Consider the following 20,848-nt stretch of genomic DNA (forward strand, 5'->3'; position numbering starts at 1 on the left):
CTCTCTCTCTCATTCTCTCTCTCCTTCTCTATCTATCTGTCTTCGTAGGCTTAAGCATATCTTTCGCGTAAGTATCTCTCGATGATAGATGAGAGTGATTACCTGTTTATTCGCCCGTAAGGTATTTAATAAAATATCAAAAACTGGTTTATAAGTAAAGCATTACCATAAGAGAGGAAATATGATCAAGAGAGAACGATTAGCGATATTTGCTCAAAGGTATTTCTTTTTATATACGAGATAACTAGTATTTTTGTTTTTATTACCAAGTGATACTTGAGATATATACTGCTTGAAATAAAACAAGTCGAGAACTTATGTGGTCAGAAGGTACGGCAGGCAAACTGTATTGTTATATTAGACTACAAATGGTACGGTACTATAATCTATCTAAATGCCGTCTCAATATCGTTAGACTATGATTTGATTAATACGCAAGAAGAAATACTTTTTTGGAACCCTTAGCTTAAAATAGTTGACATCAACGATTGCAATAATCCCTGTTACGTTGTTACAATTTCATAAATCCTAAGAACGGTGCCGAGCTGCTTCTTTGTAAAATTGCTGTTTGTCCTACGTCAAGGTACTATATTTCTAAAAAATTTTTTAAATGTCCCCATCGGCCTCTCGAAGAGGTTTATTCAATTAAAATTAACCTCCTCTTATTATTATTATTATTAGTATTTTAGACTAATGAAATAAATTCTTAGACTAGAAAAAAACGACATTGGGCTATCGGCTCTAATAAAGGATTAAGTAGCACTGGGAATATGTTTTTTTAATCGAAAACAGAGACAACGAAGACTATACCCGTAAGGAAATTATCTGACTTTTTGAGAATACGAAATAAAAGTCAGAAAAGTGTATCCTGCCTTCTCTCAGTCTTTCCCACCGTACCGGTCTTCGATGTCAGACACGCTATTCTTGAAGGGTTCCAATCATTCAGGACGACTTCCTTGGCTAATAGAGGGCCTTCCTATAAGTAATTGGGAATATTCGATAAACCTCAGCCCCAGATTTCTTCATGTTGATGCAGAAAATCAACACAAATGATGGCAATTTAAATATTAATATGTATATACATATATATATATGAAGTTGTCAAAATACCATGCATACGAGGCTCATTAATTCTTTTCACCTGTACATGCTTCTCTTAGAAAATGGTCTTTAAATGATAGATAAATTGAGCAAAACTTAAGGTACATCTTTGAAATCGAAATCTGTGAAAAATTATCAATTATTGGCGAATAAAAATGTGTTGGAGAGGCATCAGAAGAGGAGCGAAATCAAGTCTTTCGCAATATTCGTTAACACAGTCATGTCGCTTTTGGCCTTTAGAGAAGAGAAAAGAAAAACATGTCAATTTTAACGACCGATGTAATGTGCATTAAGCATATCAAACATTTTAGTGTAATTAGTATTCAACACGCTACTGTCGTTTCCCATTTCTGTTCAATTTGTATAAAATCACCATAAACGAGATTATTCATATCATTTATGAGCAGAAAATATGCGTGGCTTGAGCCGATTTGCGTAATTTTGCTCGTGCGTTCGCTTGCTTCACTGATACTGTGAAAAGTGTGAAGAAAAATATTTTCAAATTCCGCAATATACCTAGGATTAACATAAACACATCTCTCCTTCCGTCTATGTATTTATGCACGGTCGAGCTATAAATACTGAAGCGCCGATAGAACCCGAACTTTGCCACAAGTGGGTTCACCTTCAATCGATTTGGTACTTCAGCTGCAGTGCGGCTTCTAGTTTACAGCGATTGTTGCACTTACTAGCAATTCACGCTTTAAATAACTAGCTATATGAATGGACATTATGAGGTTAAGTTATTAAGGCAGTAGTCGCGTTAACCCGTTCGAGTATAACGAGAAGAACCGTTTAATATCCCGCAAAGTGCTTTGAATAAATCTAAGCTCCTCTCTCTTCGTTGGCTGTGCTGTCTGCAGTTTTCAATTTTTTAACAGTAAGAAAACGAACATGACCCTGCTGGAAAAGCTAGAACCAGAACTAGATTAAAAACATATTGCGCAAATGGAACTTCAAAGTAACCCGGGTCTTTCTAAACTTAATTGTCGAAATAAATAACTATAATGAATATAGTAATAATAATAATACAATACTAACAAATCCTTACTACAGCTCTACTACAATATACTACGACTAGCAAGAAAAGCGCAATTAACAGTACAACGATCTGCACAGCTAGATGGAGAAAAGACTGGAAAGTACTTAAATTTAGCTGAAGGTATATAAAGATAATGGACTGCTAAAGATAATTCCAATCATCAATATTAAGAAAAAAAAAAAAAAAAAAACTCCATGAGAACTTAAGAGAACGTTATGTGGGTAAAGGTTTGAGGCAAGAAGTACAACAGGCAGCGATTTTGAGCGCGAAAAACATTGTCGGAAGATTTATAAAAACTCGAGTGCAAATCGATTTGATATTGAATTTAAATATTCGATCGTTTTTAAGTAACTATAAAATTGCATTATATACGCTTAATATAATCGTATCAAAGAAAATTTGTGAAATATAAATACAATAATGACAATTATAAAAATAATAATAAAAATAAGGATCGAAAATATCATACATTTTGCACAGTGATATACGAGACTGCAAGAGATATTGATCTGAGACTTATTACATATTTTATGCTCCTGGGGCCGGGTCTCGATATGGAATAAGCTAGATCGTAATATGAATATGTTACTCGAAAAGTTCTTCATTCGACATTAAGAAAGACGTATACCATAACGACGGCTGTGAACACTTCACAGGTGTCGAGCATTACAGAGCGGCCTAGGTAAGGGTAGAAATGCTTTTGCACTCGACATTTTGCTAAAAGACCTACACGAAGCGTTGCAATTTGAAAGGTGTGCAAGATTCGTGCAAAGCTGTTTTATTTTCATAAAACATTTTTATCTCTCACCGAAAGAACAAAAACAACAACAGAAATTAACAAAACGACAGAAATCGCTGTTGCCGTTTGTCTTTTGTTGTTTATTGTTTCTGTTTTTGTCTTTTTTTTTTACACATATATATACACATACTTGTATATTTATATATATATATATGTATATGTATGTATACATATATATATGTATATATATGATTTACCAGTCGGTAGGCACATCAAACTGGAATCTGCTACCATTTTACTGCAACTGTTGAAAGCGTATCTTTATTATAATATGTATGTAGATATTATGAATAGCCAGCCAACCGGCCAACAAAACAACAACACGATCGGCAAGCCAACCAACCAAATATAAAAATATGCATAAGTTTACCTACCAAGCCTTAAACATAGTTGTAGTTGTATATGCACGTAGATATATCAATATATATATATATATGGCTATGTATACGTATGCATATACATACATATATATGTATATTTATATATATCGAGTATATGATAATATTCATATGTACGTACACCGTATACAGTAGTAATAGATGATGATTTTGCTACTCGTTGTAGTAGTTTCTAGTGTTAATACTACTTCAGCAACAATAGCTTTTGCTAAATCATATTCACATACTGACACACTCATATTGCGGTATAGAGTGCTTTTGTTTAGCGATATTCAATCATTTAAATAAAATCTTAAAAAACCAAAAAAAAGAAAAAGCATGTTAATGACTTGCTACCTGTTCTTGTTGTTGTGTTTTTCTACTGTTTCGCTTTTAATTTACGCGATTTATGCAGGCCTTGCATTATTAATAGAGTATGACTTCTCTTGATTTTGATACTTTTAAAAATTGTTTTCAAAAATATTTTTTTTTTACAAATTTCGAAAATAATTATTTGAATCTACCGTAGTAAGGCCTAAGAAATGTTACTAAAAGGATTTTTACTTTTGAGGAAATTATATCCAAGTTGTGTATCACTATGAGTACAATAGTTTTTTCCAAGCCCCGGTACGGATTGTCCTTACAAAGATAGCAATCTATCATTGCACATAATAATTGATTCGAAGAAAATGGGATAAAGTTGGTCTAGAGGTGAAAAAAGCCATTACCTTAACTTTACATCAAATCCCCTTGATTAACGCTGTCAAAGGCAATCAATTGTCTTAACTGAATACAGACAAAATTGCGAAAATCCATCGATCTTGTCGATCTGTATCTGAATATTTGAGAAATTTGTAACCATGAATATAATTTATAATTTACTCTTCCTTTATTGTTATACCCGCCAACCAAAGACGAGGGGGATGTCCGTCTGTCCACTTGTCCGCCGGCGTCATCTCTGTTCTAAACATTTTTCCGGCCGCAAAACTAAAGCTATCGACTTCAAGTTTGGGAGGAACATTGGAAGTTCTTGCATGCAGTCTGATAATAAAAATTTGGACAAATCGCCTACAGTATCACGTAAACTGAGAACACTTCTGCTTTTCAAGAATGGAATAACAAAATGTTTTTTTTTCGCATTACGCATAGACTACAGTAGATAAACTTATTTTATTGAAAACATTTACCACGCCTATCCAATATTATAGTGTATCAAAATTTAATTTTTTTCAATGCCTTTATAACACACAAAAGCAAGCTTCAAAAATCCCATAAATTTTTGGTCACTTACAGATTCGAAATGCATCTGAACATGTCCGTCTAGTTGTCTGTCGACGTTTTATCGTTCGCAGAAATGAAAATGTCGCCTACAAGCTTGCAAAAGAATTTCCGAATGCCGCAAACTTTTCAAAGGACGCGCGTATGTAATAAAAGCTGCGAACCCCTTTGCTTTCCGTGTTTTTTGCTTATTACCAATAAAGTACAACTAACTAACACTTCTACTCTGAAAAAAAATAGCCAAGTCCTCGCGTTATTATTTAGTATAAAAATTTAGTTCTTTTCCGTTTTTTTTTTTTGAATCACGATGATGAGTATGAAAGATCCGGTCACGATCGAATATAAATTTCTTATTTGTTTTATATTTATATATATATATTTTTTTTTGTACCTATCACTGGAGGTATATTAACTTTTTCAAAACTATTTCAAAAACACCGATGAAATGTATATATTTTTGACGGGCGTCAGTTTCGGAATGCGCCTAATCACGTGCATCTGCCCGTGGGTTTGTCGATGCAATTGTGCATTACCCGTGATTACCGATCTCCCGTTCGCAAACCTACATGCTTGGAACAATGATTGGAAATAACTTTGCACTGCATGTTCTTTGCTTATTGCTCATAAACACACATATAAAATGTTTTCTACCGTTCTCTGCAGGTGCTTTTTTCCATAAAAAAGTCCACATGGGCCACCAATCACATCAACTTAAGATCAATGCAGAGTTTGCGATGCTATTACACGCCTTTTTTTAACTTTTTTTCACTCTGGTGGCATTCTCTACACTCATAAAAACATGGCGATGGTCGGAGGATAAAAGAACGGACTGCACATCCGATGTATTCGCTTTGTGCCTTTAACAATCGAACATGTCCCATGAGGTTGGCCACAAGTCAATCAGAATTAAATGGTCTAACTAACGCTTACCGGTGGTCTACGAGATTGGGGATCGAACCCGGATATGCCGGATAGACTGGATAGTTGCGCTTCTTCTCTGCTACGTTGGACGATAGCTCAAGTCCTTATAGCAATTTTCGACGTGGCCCCGATATGCAAAGTGTTAGGGCGTACGATAGGTTAGACCGTTAGACCGTTAGGCGAAAGTAATTTTTTCTTCTTAATTTTTATTTGTTTTATTTAATTTAATTCGTTTACTTTTTATTTGACTTTCGTCTTAATTCTAGTAAAAAAACGAAAAATCAAAAAATAATTTTATTGGTTTTTGTTTTTTTTTTTCTTGTTATAACACGTGTATATGTGTATGTAAAATTATGTCTTCAACTGTGTGTGAATACATGAATTTATCTTTATAAACAAATAACAGCAAAAATCTTAAAGTTGTTTTTATTTCATTTTTATATATCTTTTCTTCTCTTAAAAAACAAAACCAAACAGAAAAAAAAAAATCAAAACAAAACCAAAGCGTTTAATAAAATCAGTTTGATTTGTTTGGTTTATTTCTTCTCTAACTATAGCATAGTTTTCATTGTTTATGTTGTTGTTGTTGTTGCTGTTACTTTTGCATTTGGTTGTATATGTGTTTCTCAGTGTATAAGTTTGTGTAAATGTATGTTTGCCTTTAATAGCACATAAATTTTTATTTTTATTTTTTTTGTTATATTTTCAAAAATCTCATTTAAATATTCACTAAAAAGGTTTCTTTTATAATCTATTGAATTCAATTTGTAGCTGTTGCTGTTACTGTTGTTGTTGTTGTTTTTGTTTTTGTGTTCGTTTGTTTTTATCTTTTAATGCTTTTTGGTGCTAATTGCTCATCTAAGGAATTGTTGATTTTGAACTGTTAATTACTATGTGTTGCGATGTTTACAAATAAAAATATAATGTGAGATCATATATGTGTAGCTTGGTGTGCGTGCGTGTTCGTGTGTATGGATAATTCGCTGTGTTTGCATAAATTTATGCGATATTTTTAATGATTGATCGTTTGATTGCGAACTACTTAACTACTCCATAAAATAACTAAAACTACGTCGTTTCTTTTTAGTGCTATATAATGATTTCGGCCAAGTTTTCAACCTTAGTTACCCGGATTTAATCCAACGATCTATCGAATATTCAAGAGCTGAAATCCATCTGAAAATATGAAAGAAAATAAGAAATAAGAAAAGAAAAAGTTCGAGGCTTTCAAAATGTGCTAACTAAGTGCTTTGCTAATCGATAAGCTTTTGCTGTTTTCCTGTCGTCACTGTAAACTTTTGTGGTTTCTGCGCATAACACTGAACCAACTTTCAAAGTCACTTTTACTCCATTGAAAGAGTTATACAGAGAGCGCCATACATGGCGATCATAGGGGTTAAGGTCAAGGATGCACAATACAGATTAGTCACTGCAGTTGCGCTTGACCCGACATTGCCGTAGGGGAAGCGGCAAGATGTCGCCTTTCCTATTGATTTATTTTGGAGGATTTACTGACATTGCCGTGAAGGAAGACGACGCCTTTTCTAATGACTTTTGACTTTTGTTTTCGCAAAATGTGAAGCATTAATTTACGTGGTGTCATTGTGGACTCGGCTGCCGTTCGGATCTAAGACCACGACCTTTTTCGTACATTATTGCTCTATGTGCCCCCATTTTTCTCAATCTCCTCAAACATGTCTTGGTTTTTTCGCTGACAGTGACACTTTGATGAAAAGTCGATCAATTAAATTTTTCACGTAGGTCTATTCAAAAATTAAGCTTCTTTTTGAATCCAGCGACATCATAAGATAAAATGCATTGGCTTTTGTTACGAGTACCGTTCTTCTTTAACGTCGAACGTACCTCAGCGGAAACAACAAACGACATTACGTGTTACTGGTTTTGAAGTAGGATCCTCATCGTAGACATCATGAGTTTTTTCATAAGTGTACAAAACGTCATCGCCTTGATTAAAATTATATTACATAGTAAACATAAATATAGTGTATATATGTGTTTTGTATAATGCAAAGTAGCAATAAAGCGAACTTTTTCGGAATAATGCGCCATTATACCGCGCACCGTTCGTATTACGGAGTGTATTAAGTCTGTGCTTCAGATAGACACACGTTTTACCACACGTTTACCGATCGATCCAGAACCGTTCTGGATTGTTTTAAGCATGTCCGTCCGAACCAAAATATACTTTTGTGTTCAACCTGCGCGTTGGAGCTTTGAAAATATTTGGACAAAATCCGGTATTGTGACTTGTTTTCGCCCAGTGACAAATGTTTTGAAAATTGGTTGAATCGGATCATTTCTAAGACCACATCCTGCCTTTTCTGATGAACTGGTTACAGGAAAAATAATTGTAATTTTTAAACTCTCTTAACAAATATCGCTAAATGATAATATTTCCGTATGTTAAATTCGTGTGAAAATTTTGGCTCGGTCAGGACGAGGTTTTTAATTCCTTCTTATGCAACAGTTCCGACGAAAGGTAGACCTTTGTATGGGAAAATGGCCTAACTTTTAATATTTCACAGTGCGAATTGGCCCGTAATAGTATTTTGATATAAAAATGATGTGTACAAAATATGGACCACGCAGCCCTATTTTTCGGGTTCTACCCCGCATAAGAGTACTCAGGAGAAGCAAGCTTCACTACCGTAAGCAACGAAAATTTTTAGCTCTCTCGACAATGAATATTCGGTTTTTATTATATTGCCCGGGCTTCACATACATTGACTTGCTAGCTACTTAGGAAGAAATAAATTTGGCGGGAAAGTAAATGCACTGCCATAACAAAAAAAACTCACATTTTAGAAATAATAACAATTGATGAACAAATTTTAAGCAGCAGTATAAAAGTTTATGAGGCATCGGATCATATTTTTACAAAAAACACTAACTATTCGCTATTTCTATCTTCGCAGAGGTAGATTAGATAAGAAAAGCAATGCATGCCGTTATTAAACATGAATTCGGTCAATATCAAAAGCAAAAAAAAATACATATGACGCTATTATTTTTAGTTTGATAACAATGCAACTAAATAATATAAATATCAGTCTGTTTACGATAGAAAATAATAAGTAGGTGGTTTTTTGAAAAGCTGATCTAACTAAGCGATTTTTAGAAAGTGGATAAAACAAGGAGAAGATATTTGGGACAAGATTTTAAAACTTAGTTTTATCAAAAAGCAATGCGAAACACTATACTGGAATACAGCCAACTATTATTCATATAACGAGTTATGGTAAGTCATCGCAAAAGTGATCAAATCCGAATCATTTTCCATAGCGTTCGTCCTTAGGGTGAAACATATCAGTGTGCAATATTTTAGAATTGCGGCTTTTAGGTTGAACACAGAAATACAAGATGGACGGATGGACAGACAAGCTTAGATCGATTCAGGAAATGTTTCTGCATAGACAAAAATTGAGCTATTTTTGAAAGTTTAAAGCATATCTTTAAGTTGATACAAAGAAAAGGAAAAATAAACAAAACAGCCTACATCAGGGAATCAATTCTCAATGTATTGGTGAAACTTTAATAGAACAATAATTTAGAAAATATTATTACGCAATTATTTATTCAACCTCTAACTTTTTGTTCCGTCATTAGTGAGACTTTAACTGCGGTGTTGGTTCAACGGATCTTTTAACTTTACGTGAAGGAGAGGGAATAAAATCATATATGAATGTTTTACCTTTTCTTTTCCATTTCTGATTCCGTATAAAAGTAATAATGTCTTAATTTGGACTCAGGTGGTATAATTTCGAAGGAGTTCTTTTTACCAGAAGTGCCTGTGGGCATAGAAGCCACTTTGTAGCCATGCAAACAAACCATACCTGAAAACCGGCACATTATTTAAAGAATCGATCATTTAAAGCCAACAACAACAACTCACCCAATGCTGACTTAGAACCTGCATCTTGAAAGAAATACAGACAAGCATCTTTTAGCACACAATAGCGTTTGGACCAACCACACCATTTGGAACCTAATTTCATTAAGTAACCAAAGCAATCGGGACGTGTTATAGTATTTGGCATTTTGTATAGGTTGCGAGCGCTGTGGAAGTAAAACTTCATATTATTAGAAAATTGCAGTTTTGCATTATGAAAGTAAACCTTTTATCCAACCATGAATTTTCTTGGCCTGCTGCCTTTTTTAATACATTCATCCAAAGATTGGCCAAGTCCTCGTTATCGGCTGCCACGTAAATAGGGATACCTTCGCCCGAATCCACTTTAAATGCATAAGGTTTACCAATTTTTGGAGGACATGTTTCCACAGTATGCTTAGCCATAATCATGGCACCCACTGGTTGAGAATCCTAACGAATAAAAAAATCTTCAATTTTTGGAGCGAATTTAGCGCAATCTCAATCAATTTTACGATTTATTACCTCCTCAGTCTTGTAGTAGTATAGGCAATTATCTGAACGTAATACAAACCATCTTTGTACCCATTTTCTAGTATCGGGTGCCCCCTTGGCTTGGCCACTTTGTCGCCATAAATATCCGCTATAAATAATTTGTACCGGTGGTTCCTGTTGTTCATTCATCAGAACACCCAAGGTGCGCGCCACTTCTAATTCCAATTTCTCGCATCCATCATGAGCTATCTTGACAACCTCAGTGTGATGCTTATCCAGTACTTGAACACCGTTCACGGATATAATAATGTCGCCTACTTCCAGGCCGGAACTCTCAGCTGGCGTTTCAGGTTCTATGGCCGCCACTACTACCGGCTTAGATCCGTGTATACGAAATCCAAATTCGCCCGAATCGCTCTTAACGACAACAGTTTTATCGGCTCCTAAAAGTAATTATAAATAATACGTAAATCTTTATTAGCTTTTATCGAAACGACGGAATCGTTTTTCGCCGGCATATATATTCAGATACCAGATTTTCCTTTAGTTAGGAGGGCGACAACCTGACTCTCTCTGGCCCACACCAGTAACATTAATTTCAACAACTCTTCCAATTTACGCCTTAAGGAAGTTTGCCTTGAATTCGATGTAATCAACTCTAAACAAAAAAATGCGTACGTCAAGTTTATTCAGCTAAAATTTTATCATTTTGTACTTTTGTATGTCAATACTTAACCTAATTTTCATTACGCACCTAACATTTTATTGAACTGATTCAACACTTTGTCTCTTTCTTCGAGTAGCACGCATTTGAACTCAATCAATTTATTTTAAGAACTAAATGTTCGACCCTATACTCTGGTTTGCTACGCTGGCGTGCTATAAATGTTCTAAAAAAACTTTCTGATAAAATGCTCAAAAAACTAAAAACGACAACAACACGGCATTGCATCTTTTTTCAAGCAACCAAACGTATATTCTCTTAGTGTTTCGCTTGCAAAGTGTTACGAATTTAGCTGAACGCTTATGGGCAACAGAAAACATGTATCTAAGCATTTGATTTGTTTATGCGTTGAACGTAAAAATATCAGATTACTTACGAAATATGTCGTTCTTTTGCCGATGATACATTTCCAGTGTGCAGCGTCTTTGCACCAGACGGTGGAGAATCACTTGATATTTGGTGTAGAAACTTCTTTCCGATTCGGTTGACAAACGACGATCACGTTGACGTTCTGGAAGTTCATTATTTAATCTTGTGCAATATTTTTTCTTGCTATTAGACGTAAGAATAAGTCATCAAAGGTTTTCTTATACAAAAAAAAAAAAAAAAATTATTCCAAAAAGGATAAAAATTATTTTGTTCAAAGTATTATCCATCGCTAGCCCTTCTCCATTCTTAGAGAATATAAATTTCGTACCGTATGGATGATTGATCTTCTGAGGTTATAAATAAAAGTAAAAGGGAAGCCGTAAGACCTCCATCGAAACAATGGTCAACCATTTTGGGCACGGACTTTGCAATATGAGGTCAAGTGTTATTATGTGAGAAAAACGAATAGCTTTTGTCATCTTTGTGGACGCTTTCTTTTCAATAATCGACACAATACCGTAAGTTATATTTGGCCATGTGCTATTAAGTTGGTTGAAGCACTTCACAACACGTTCCCATCAGCTAGTTCTCGAAAGCAGGGATGGGTTTACTGTCGACATAAATATTTCCCCTGATCCGCACTATGGCTTCTCGCTCTTCAGATGTTATATCCTTATTCATTAACCTTCACGATTTAGCAGCACTCCCGTTCTAATTAAGAAACATAACAGTTTCGGCCTATGGCATTTTTTGACACAGGAATCGATTTATTCGAACCTCCCAAGAACCATTTGGCAGACACTCCAATGGATATGCTATTCTATTACGGGATAAACTATGCTTCGGGGCGAGGTATAGACGCTCCGAAACACTCGCCCTGGACGCTGGTCCCATTCACTAAGAAGACTTTAGGGCTTGGCTATCTATAATCTAGCAATAGACTTTTCCCATAAATTGGTCAGGAAATGCGCTAGAAGAAGCTTTGTTTTCTTTATAAAAGCGCAATTTTTTTCTCAAAGGCATGCTACTAAGGAAGAAATGTATACTAGCTGAGCAGCTAGATTGTAAAATGCCGACAATTCGACAGTCGTAGCCGAGCCAAAAAGCAGCTACTCACGTCAAGCCCCGTTCACATCGTCGGGTACGTAATACTTGAGGACGATAGTTTCACATATTGATAAGGCACTGATGGAATTGAGAGGCAAAATAATGCCATTTTTTTAGACAAACCGTGAACGACCTTTTCACATACAGAATAAGCTTACCTAAACTTTGATGGTCTAATTGAGCCCAAATATCGGAGTCGGTTAATCGGGCGTAACGTGAACAATCGTAGTGTCCGATGTAAATGGTTTGTTGTTTATTTTCACCATTAGGCTCGGGCAATATGCAGGGACTAGAACCAACTAACCTTATATTTGCTGTACTTTTTTTGTTTAATTCTTGGTTGCGTTCTTCACTCTATATTTTTTATTTAATAAATAAGAAAATTTATTAATTTATAGTGTAATTTTAATTTTTCTTAAGACTTACTTTTGCCCTTATATTCTCTTTACGACTTTTATAATGTCGTCCTCTCTCTCCCTGATAACGTTCTTCGGAACGAAAACGTTTATCCATTTTTTTATATAAGCGCTGTGTTGTTTTACTAATTACTGGCGAATCAGCGAAATCGGACGGTGGTTTCACAATGTCAGGTTCGTTGTCTATATATGGTAACGACTCCACTGAACCGCATACTACGCTCGGCTCCTCAACTTCTTTGCCACAATGCGAACAATGTCCGCTGTTCGCCTCTGCATTATTAGCATCTGCTTCGCTATAAAATACCGAATCAGAGCCAGGTGATACCGAACGATTTAAAGATTCTATAGATTTCGCTTTTAATTGACACGTATCCGATGAAGACTTTAAATATGTCGGAGTCAGTGAATTAATCAATTTAGGCGAAGTTTCTCTTTGACCGTTCGAGGATGGCTTGATTTCTGGATCCTTAGTGGGTGACGTCACTAAACCTACATCCAATAGCTTTTCTGCTTGACTCTGACTGGGCGATAAAGTGTTAGCCATCTTACGTTGCCTAGGTAAAGTATCATCTTTAGAAGATCGCCGTAGTTGTCGTCGAATTTTAGGACGGAAACGTTTGAGTTTAACTGGACTAATCGACTCGACCAAATGAGAACTTCTTTGACTGTCTGGTGACTTTTTAATAGGACTAGTTAAAGCTCTCAAATTCTCTTTTTCTATATCCAATTTGATTGATGATTTTCGTTGTCGCTTACGTTCTTCATCTTCGCGCCGACAACGCCGGGCTTTCTTCTTTTGAAATTCGTCGTCATGAGGACTTTCATAGTAACCGGAAGAGGAATAACGCAATTCACTACGCTCATCTTCGGATATGGACTCTTTTTGAATGAGTAATGCTTCTCTTTGTTGCGAGGTGGCCGGTGAAGATTTCTCCAATTCTGATGTCCGTCTTTCGCCAACATTATAACTACCTGAGGATGTACTGCTGATTGAATGTGAGGGTGACTTTTTTGCAACGTCCGCTGGATAGGGTGTTAAATTAAGGTTTAAATCAGCTTTAGACTTGACTTCCAAGGATAAATCATCTTCTTGGAGTGCTTCTCCTTTTAAGGAATACAAAGAAGAAGCGCTTTCAAAAGATGATTCGCCGTGGGTTTTATCCATTTGTGAGCTCTGAGTGGAAACTTCAACGAGAGAAAAGAAAAGAAATTAGTGAAGTGATTAATAACCGAGACTTATAGATGTACCGTTCGCTAAACCATTCCAAATAAAGCAATTATACACAAAGCATCATCATACATCCATCAAGCAATAACATTAAATTGACCATCTAAGATGATCTTCGCAACTAAGGCATTCACGAGTTTTTCTAATTTAAAAGTCAATTTGTGAATAGAAACTTGAAATCTTAATTCCTTTTTATCTCAAATTTAAGTAAAAAGGATTGACTTTATAAGTAACATTATTCCCGATAATTGACTTTTCGTCTGCAAATCTAATGCCGTGCTGTGTATATTTATTCATTACTATATATATATATGACATCTAAACATTTAAAATTTATAGACACCGAGTACGTGTATAAGTGGAGAGTTAGAGTCATTTTCAAACCTGGTACTTGTGTAGTTGATGATGAGCTTGTTGTAGTAGTGGTTGTAGTAAAAGTGGTCCTCATACCTGCCGTACGCCTCGAGGTATCGGTGCAAGTACCGTAATCGTCTGTATTTGTATTAGTACTACATTCTGAGACATCAGCATTCCCGGCACTTTGCTTTCTGTGATTATCCGCTAGCATATTTAAGTAACTCAAAGATATTTCCGATGATCTAAGAAAATTGTACTTTAATAAAATTTAAGATCGCTCGTGAGAGTAAAGACCTACCGGCGTTGTTCGGTTTGTTGTATAGGAGAAGCTGTAGCGTTTTTCCGATATAGTCTCGGAGAAGCCAAGGGTGGTAGTTTTGTGTCAATAGATAATTCCACCTCTATGGAAGGCGATACTATCCTAGGCACGTTTCCTTGGAAACCTAAATACGAATCTTTTACATCCGGAGATTTTGCTTTTATAGTCGATGACGTTTGACTAATTGTAGGACTCTACAAGATGGACAATAAACGTTTTCTAATAGCCTTACACTGCTTCAACTTATACCTGATCCGTAAACTGTTCTTCTAGATCCAAAGCTTCTGTATCCACTGAACTTCGTTGTTGATGCTGCAATAAAAGATTTTTACGCCTAGTGGAGGGTGTCAATAATAGATTAGAGTTAAAAGAAGCCTCCGATCGTTGCTCTGCCGTCAATACCGTAACTTCAGATTCATTCCAATGGCCATCCGAGTGGTCTCTTGTATTATCATTGGCTAAAGAATCCGAGGAAGGATAGGTAGAGGCACGACCTATAGGCTCTTCTTTTAAAGGGCTTGCGGGTGCTGATATGGCCGTTGGAGCTTTCTCCTCTCCAGCCTTTTCTTCCTGGTCACTGCAAGCAGCTTCTTGTACCGCCGGTATTTTATAATTACAGCTTTGTATATTTTCATAAACGGGATCATAAGCCTGATCATCACTTTGATCACTGCCTTCTACCGACAATTCCTCTACGGAGTCCTTTACTAATGTTTCAGGAGTTGGCTCTGCTTCAAGTTTATTACGTTGAGTTTGCTGCTTGAGGGTCTTGTAGTTAGGTAGTTTTTGCGAACTATACGGTTTAAAATCAATAATAATCTCTTTTTCGTCGGACATATCATCACGGAAAGATTTTCGAAAAAATTTTCGCGATCCATTAATTGAATAGTCCAGATCCAGTAATTTCTCTGTTTTAACGTAAATCGGCATTGATTGTCTGCGTACATCATCTCTTCGAAAAGGGGTATCATTCTTCGATTCGGCAGACATTGCGGAAAATTTTCGACGTTGAAAATCTTTCGTTTCCTTTGGATAAGTTTGAGCGTTGTCTAGAGAATCGTCGTCATCGTGGCAATATTCTTGAGGCGGTGGCAAAAGATCAGAAGTGTAATCCGACGAAACGTCACCCATAAGTTCAGCGCATTCCGTTATATGCTTACATATGTCCTGCAGATTTTGCAAATCTCTTCTAGGTAAGCTATGGAAATCGGTATCCAAACGATAACCACAAGTACGACGTGGCAGGCTATTGCTTTCATATGAGAAAGAATCGTCTTTTTGTAGAAACGATTGTTCTTTTTTTTGATTTTGATATTCGGGCGGAGGGGGTGGCTGATAATAGGAGAAATTGATTTCCAACGGGGAACGTGGCGGTTCCTCTGATTGAGTACGGTAAATAACCTCGTGTGGTAGAGGCTGAACACTATTTTCTACTACCTTGGTGCTTACATTCGGTATTTGCGACAAACTTTTGGCTAATGGCTTACCATTTTGGAAGCCATTAGTTTGGGCTCCCTGGGAAACTACCTTAACCCGGTGTGTAGTACGAGGACTCAATGCCAAACTTTGCTCAAATTCATGTTTGCGTATATCCGTTTGAGTAGCTTGAGTTTTCATAGCGTTACGGAATTTTTTTTCTACTACTATAATTTCGGGGCTCTGTGGCGGTATGTTTTGTGCATTACAAGTGATAAGTGGAGCCTGCATGACACTTAAAGTTGTTATATCCTCTATCAAAGGCCGTGGTGTCAATAAAGCGGCTGTAGGCTGCTGAGTTTGTACATGTTGATCGGTTGTAAACGAGGTTGCATATGGATGCATATGGCTTAAATGCCCGTGATGTGCATGTCCGTGATGTGAGTGACCATGTTGTAACAGAGGAGGAGCCTGTGTTATCATATGTATGGTAGAATTCGGGCCCATAACAGGTAATTGCCCCACATACGTAGGCAAAGTATCGTAGTAGGGACCTACAGAGCCCATAGGCTTTTTCCCACCTATTAAACGTTCTTGACTTTGGGCAGTCTTTATACGACCCGATGAACGAAATCCAACATTGAAGTCGTCAAATGATGTCAATGTATGAGAGCGAGCAAAGCTAACATGTTTAGTTCTATAAAAAACACAGAGATGTTATAGGTTAAAATATTATTTATTAATAAGAGAAATGAAAAAACCTCGGTGTCGGTGGTCCCGGAGCTCCCACATTAGACGGGCAGTGATAAGAGCTAAAATAAAATTACACTTATCTAATTAAGCTAATTAATTCTTAAAGTAAATGTTCATATTAACCTTTCTTCGTTGAAATAGGTCAAATTCTCGTTGTTATTATTATTACTATTACTATTATTATTGTTATGATAGTAAGACTGTTGTTGTGATGTTTCGATCCAAGAACGGCGATTTTCCGTGCTTGATGTGTCCACCATCTTCGAAGTACTCAATATGGAAGCTGGTTGACGTCGAAAATAGGAACTATCCAAATCCATTTTATTTACAGTTTCATTAATTTCATGAGGATATTGATTTGGATAACGTGGATATTTGTAGAACGGAGCATAAGCTGCCAAATTATCATCGGATGGCACTCGTCGGCCCACGCAACCACCCAATAGAGATTGTGGCGCTGTTCGCCGCGACAGGCAACCAAAGAAGCGATCACGACGGGAACGTTCAATTGTATTCAGTTGGCGATCCGTTAGGCAATACTGCGAAAATTTCATGAAAACAAATTTTTTGGGTATATTTCTGGACATCAAATATATATCACCTGTTCACGTATATCTCCTTTGGAATATTGCGACGGTCTTGAATATAATTCAGTTGACGAGGTATGGCGAAGTTTACGCCTACCAGTATTTTCATCTTCCGAATCATAATTACGATCAACTTGCGTGGAACAAGAAGGCTGTAAAAGGGTAGCATTACCTAGAAAGTACTCATGATACTCCACAAATATGTAAATATACCTTCATGGATGAATCAATAGTACCTAATGACACAGCGTGATGTAAGCCTGTAAGGAGTGAAGAAAAAAAAATATTACAAGTTGTTTCGAAGCACAGCTCAGCTGAAAGAGTTAGGTGAGCCATATTAGTGCTCCATATCTGTAGCAGGAGCCATACTTTATCTATCACTAAAAAATGAATGTGAATTTTTTAAATAAAACCTTTCCTGTGGACGAAAAAAGAAAACCTTTCCCCTTTGCACAGGCAAAGTTCCTTTGACAAAAACTGTGCTTTAGAGACGTTTTCACAAATGGCTTCAAGTGCCGTGTTGTTGTTTCTGAAGGACGGAACCTAATTTTGATGAGATTAAAAAAAAAAGTACATAACTATTTTAAGTTTACTTTAACCTCATGTTATTGAATTCAATTACTCAATTTAAACCCGCCAGTTACCGAAATACCTTAAGTAGCTATATGAAGTTATGAAGATATATGTAGAACGGATACTAAATTTTAACTTTCTTCACCGATCAAATAGAATTAAGAGTGAAATAAAAACTGACAGTTAATGTTAACTTAATCTTTTTACTCGTACGTAATGTCTGCTAAAGGCCATTAAGTTACAAAAATTGTATAACACTGGAAGTAAACTTATAACTGAAAAACTTAGCGAAGTAAAATCTGTTAATAATAGCGGTAAGCCTAGTTTACTCCAAGCATTCTCCAACTAAAGTCTATTAAGGGCCGCTTTACCGTAAAAATTATATGATATAACTTAAGTTCTATTTTAAGCGAAGTTTAAAGCAATGGGTTAAGGTTTTGAAATCGGAGAGTATCTAAGAACCAGATTAACAATTATTAAACAATCAAACAACTCGTTAAAGCAACACTGCAGATTGCGAACCTTTCCAAATTTTAATTGACCAGGAAACACTCTTAAATTAATTTTACTATTGAATGAAGAAGCAGAGAGCCGACTAGCATGCACTAAACGAATCTGATGAACGCCGAGGTAAACCAAAAAGGCTAAATGCGAACCGAGCTATACCTTCCATTGCACGTATTATTTAATGGACTGTTTTCACATAGCTTCAGATGGGGTGTTGCGCACCAAACAAATTCATGCCGAGCTTAACTGTAGGTAGAAAGATCAACTTTGCTTTGAAGGCAAAGCGAACGAGATAAACAGAAAGGAGAGGAATAAAAAATCCAACAGGCATTACCATGCATTTTTGCAGACTTGTGTAACATCATGTACATCCTAATTTGCGTCAACCAAGCAAACTTCCTGCCTTCTTTCACCTTAATGCTTAAAAGTTGTTAACCTAAAGCACATACAGAATACATTAAAGGAAATTTTATTTAAAAAAAAAAAAAAAAACGTTACAATTGGCATAAATTTTTCCTTTAGGTAGTTTACAGGTCAGAATAAGTAGTTGGGGCGAAAAGAGCCTGCGGCAGATAAGAGTGCATGAATGATGAACATATTATTATTTTTTTATATTATATTTCGCGTGTGCGTTAGTATGAATGCAACCGCGCACATACGCATGTACATGTAAAAATGTATAAATAAGTTTTTACACAAACGTATACGGCTTGCACTTATCATTATTGATATCTCAAAAGAACAGCAGCAGTAATAATCATACAACAACAAGTGTGTGCTCACAATCTTACATACATTCGCCTAACATACTCACTCACCATTGTTTATACGCATAGCTACACTCATCTTAGCAGCCTTGCAAGTGAATGATAGGTCTGTCGCTGCTGCTACTGCTGCTGCTGCTTTTACTGTCTAAGTAAATTTGTGTTTTATGCAATACTGTGTTTGTTCGTCCTTTTAGTCGCGTTATCTAGCTTGTATGGTAAACTAGTAGTTGGCTGAATGGTTGATTTGTTGGGTGACTGTTGTTTCGTTGATTATTTTGGTTGTTGTTTCTCTTTTCCTTCTTTTATTCCTTTTTTTCTTTTTATTCTTCCTTTATTTGCAATCAATTACGTAGAAAAGTCAGTAGGTAAGTAGGCGTATAGATAGGTGTGTGACTTGAATGATTGCGTACAAAAAGGAAAAGTTTTCTTGTAAATTGATTATATTCTTCTTCTTTTTCTTTTTATCAATTAAATTACAGAAGGATTTCTTAGTTTTCTTACGCGATGCACTTTTCTTTGGTTCAATGTAAGGTATTTGCATAAAGTAATTACACAAATACATGTATCTATTGTTGAGTGTACATATATAGATATATATATATTTGTGTGTATGAGCGTGTTTTATGTATGTGCTTGTGCCTTATACATATATCCAGAATAAAATGCAATTACAGGCACACGGAGCAATGTTTAATGTTGGCTCGTTTATTAGTTAGCACCGCTTGACTGATTGTTTTAACGAATATTAGCAGCAGGCGAAGAGCTTTTCCTCTGCTTTTGTCGTCCATCATTGACAAGGATATCGCAGCCGATTCATTGCTAAAGGATCACTTAGGTTAGGACTCGTTAGGTGGTTTCGGATTTTCTTTTCATAAAGCAAAAACAAAAAAGAAAAGATTTTTTAAGTTTCTCTTTCTGATATCCTTTTTATCCAGAGCAAAAATGCATCGCAATACCTCTGTTAAATGTTAGTTAACTTTGAATATATTTCAACTAATATTAATTTAAATTCATAATTAATTTATTGTTTTTTTTTTTATTTTTTTAATATGCATATATTTTTTTCTGATATAATAATTTTTTATTTTTTTTTGAAACTTTTCTAAAATATTTTAGAGAGAGGCAATATTTAATACCCGTACTTAAGTATAATGATATTAAAGAGAGATTTGTAAAATTTTCATTTGTTTCATCTTTGATTTTTCTGTTTATTCGATTAATCACTTTGAATATTTATGCGTGTTATGTGATTAATAAGATACATTGCAGGTTATGCATATGTATATTTAGGTAAACATATGTGAAAATATTTTTTTCAACTTATGCAAGCACACAACCAAAAACTCCGAAATTTTTTCATATTTTTAATATGATTTTTTCTTTCTTTCCTTTGTTTTTTTTTTTTCTTGTTACACAAATGTTACACTGGCTTCTTTTTTACACAAACGTTAAGTAACAAAGTTTCATTTATTTACATTTTTTTTTTTTCCATTAATTTTTCATTATTTTAAAGCATTATGGGTTGGCGAAGGAAAATTTTTCCATTTAAATCAATATGTGTAGAGAATATATTAATTCTGTGTAGTATAAATACATATACAAATAGATGTTGTGTGTGCTTGTGTATGCCTGTATGCTGTATATGTGAATCCGAATAGGAAATGAAACACTTCTAAGATGTGAACTAGATAACAATGATGCTGAAACTGAAAAGAAAAATCCTTTTTTTGTTTTGTCGCACACGCAATAAAACCAACACAACGAACGAACGAATGTGTATACAACGGTAACCAAAGTCGTGTGCTCTCAGATCTTTCATT

At 35.5% G+C, this 20,848-nt stretch overlaps 1 protein-coding gene across 4 annotated transcripts; it reads right to left on the bottom strand.

Annotated features, from left to right (window-relative positions):
• Positions 1–6,292: 6,292 nt before the first annotated feature.
• Positions 6,293–20,543, bottom strand: LOC119633453. 4 transcript variants are annotated; one of them, XM_038027013.1, is made up of 17 exons: positions 20,171–20,543; positions 19,080–19,893; positions 17,395–17,441; positions 17,196–17,333; positions 16,718–17,133; positions 16,603–16,653; positions 14,675–16,538; positions 14,405–14,619; positions 14,134–14,348; positions 12,529–13,706; positions 12,261–12,456; positions 11,003–11,137; positions 9,933–10,345; positions 9,655–9,860; positions 9,432–9,595; positions 9,231–9,372; positions 6,293–6,694 (listed from the first exon to the last, which is right to left on the bottom strand). In XM_038027013.1, the coding sequence occupies exons 2-17, from the start codon at positions 19,105–19,107 to the stop codon at positions 6,643–6,645; spliced, it is 5,460 nt and encodes a 1,819-aa protein (XP_037882941.1). In that variant the 5' UTR covers positions 19,108–19,893; positions 20,171–20,543; the 3' UTR covers positions 6,293–6,642. The 4 variants fall into 4 exon arrangements, with proteins under 4 accessions (XP_037882941.1, XP_037882939.1, XP_037882942.1 ...); XM_038027011.1 differs by having other exon boundaries at positions 19,985–20,543; XM_038027014.1 differs by having other exon boundaries at positions 14,200–14,348; positions 19,080–20,543.
• Positions 20,544–20,848: the final 305 nt, after the last annotated feature.

Source organism: Glossina fuscipes, unplaced genomic scaffold (genome assembly GCF_014805625.2).
Source record: "Glossina fuscipes isolate IAEA_lab_2018 unplaced genomic scaffold, Yale_Gfus_2 2, whole genome shotgun sequence".
Lineage (NCBI taxonomy): Eukaryota > Metazoa > Arthropoda > Insecta > Diptera > Glossinidae > Glossina > Glossina fuscipes.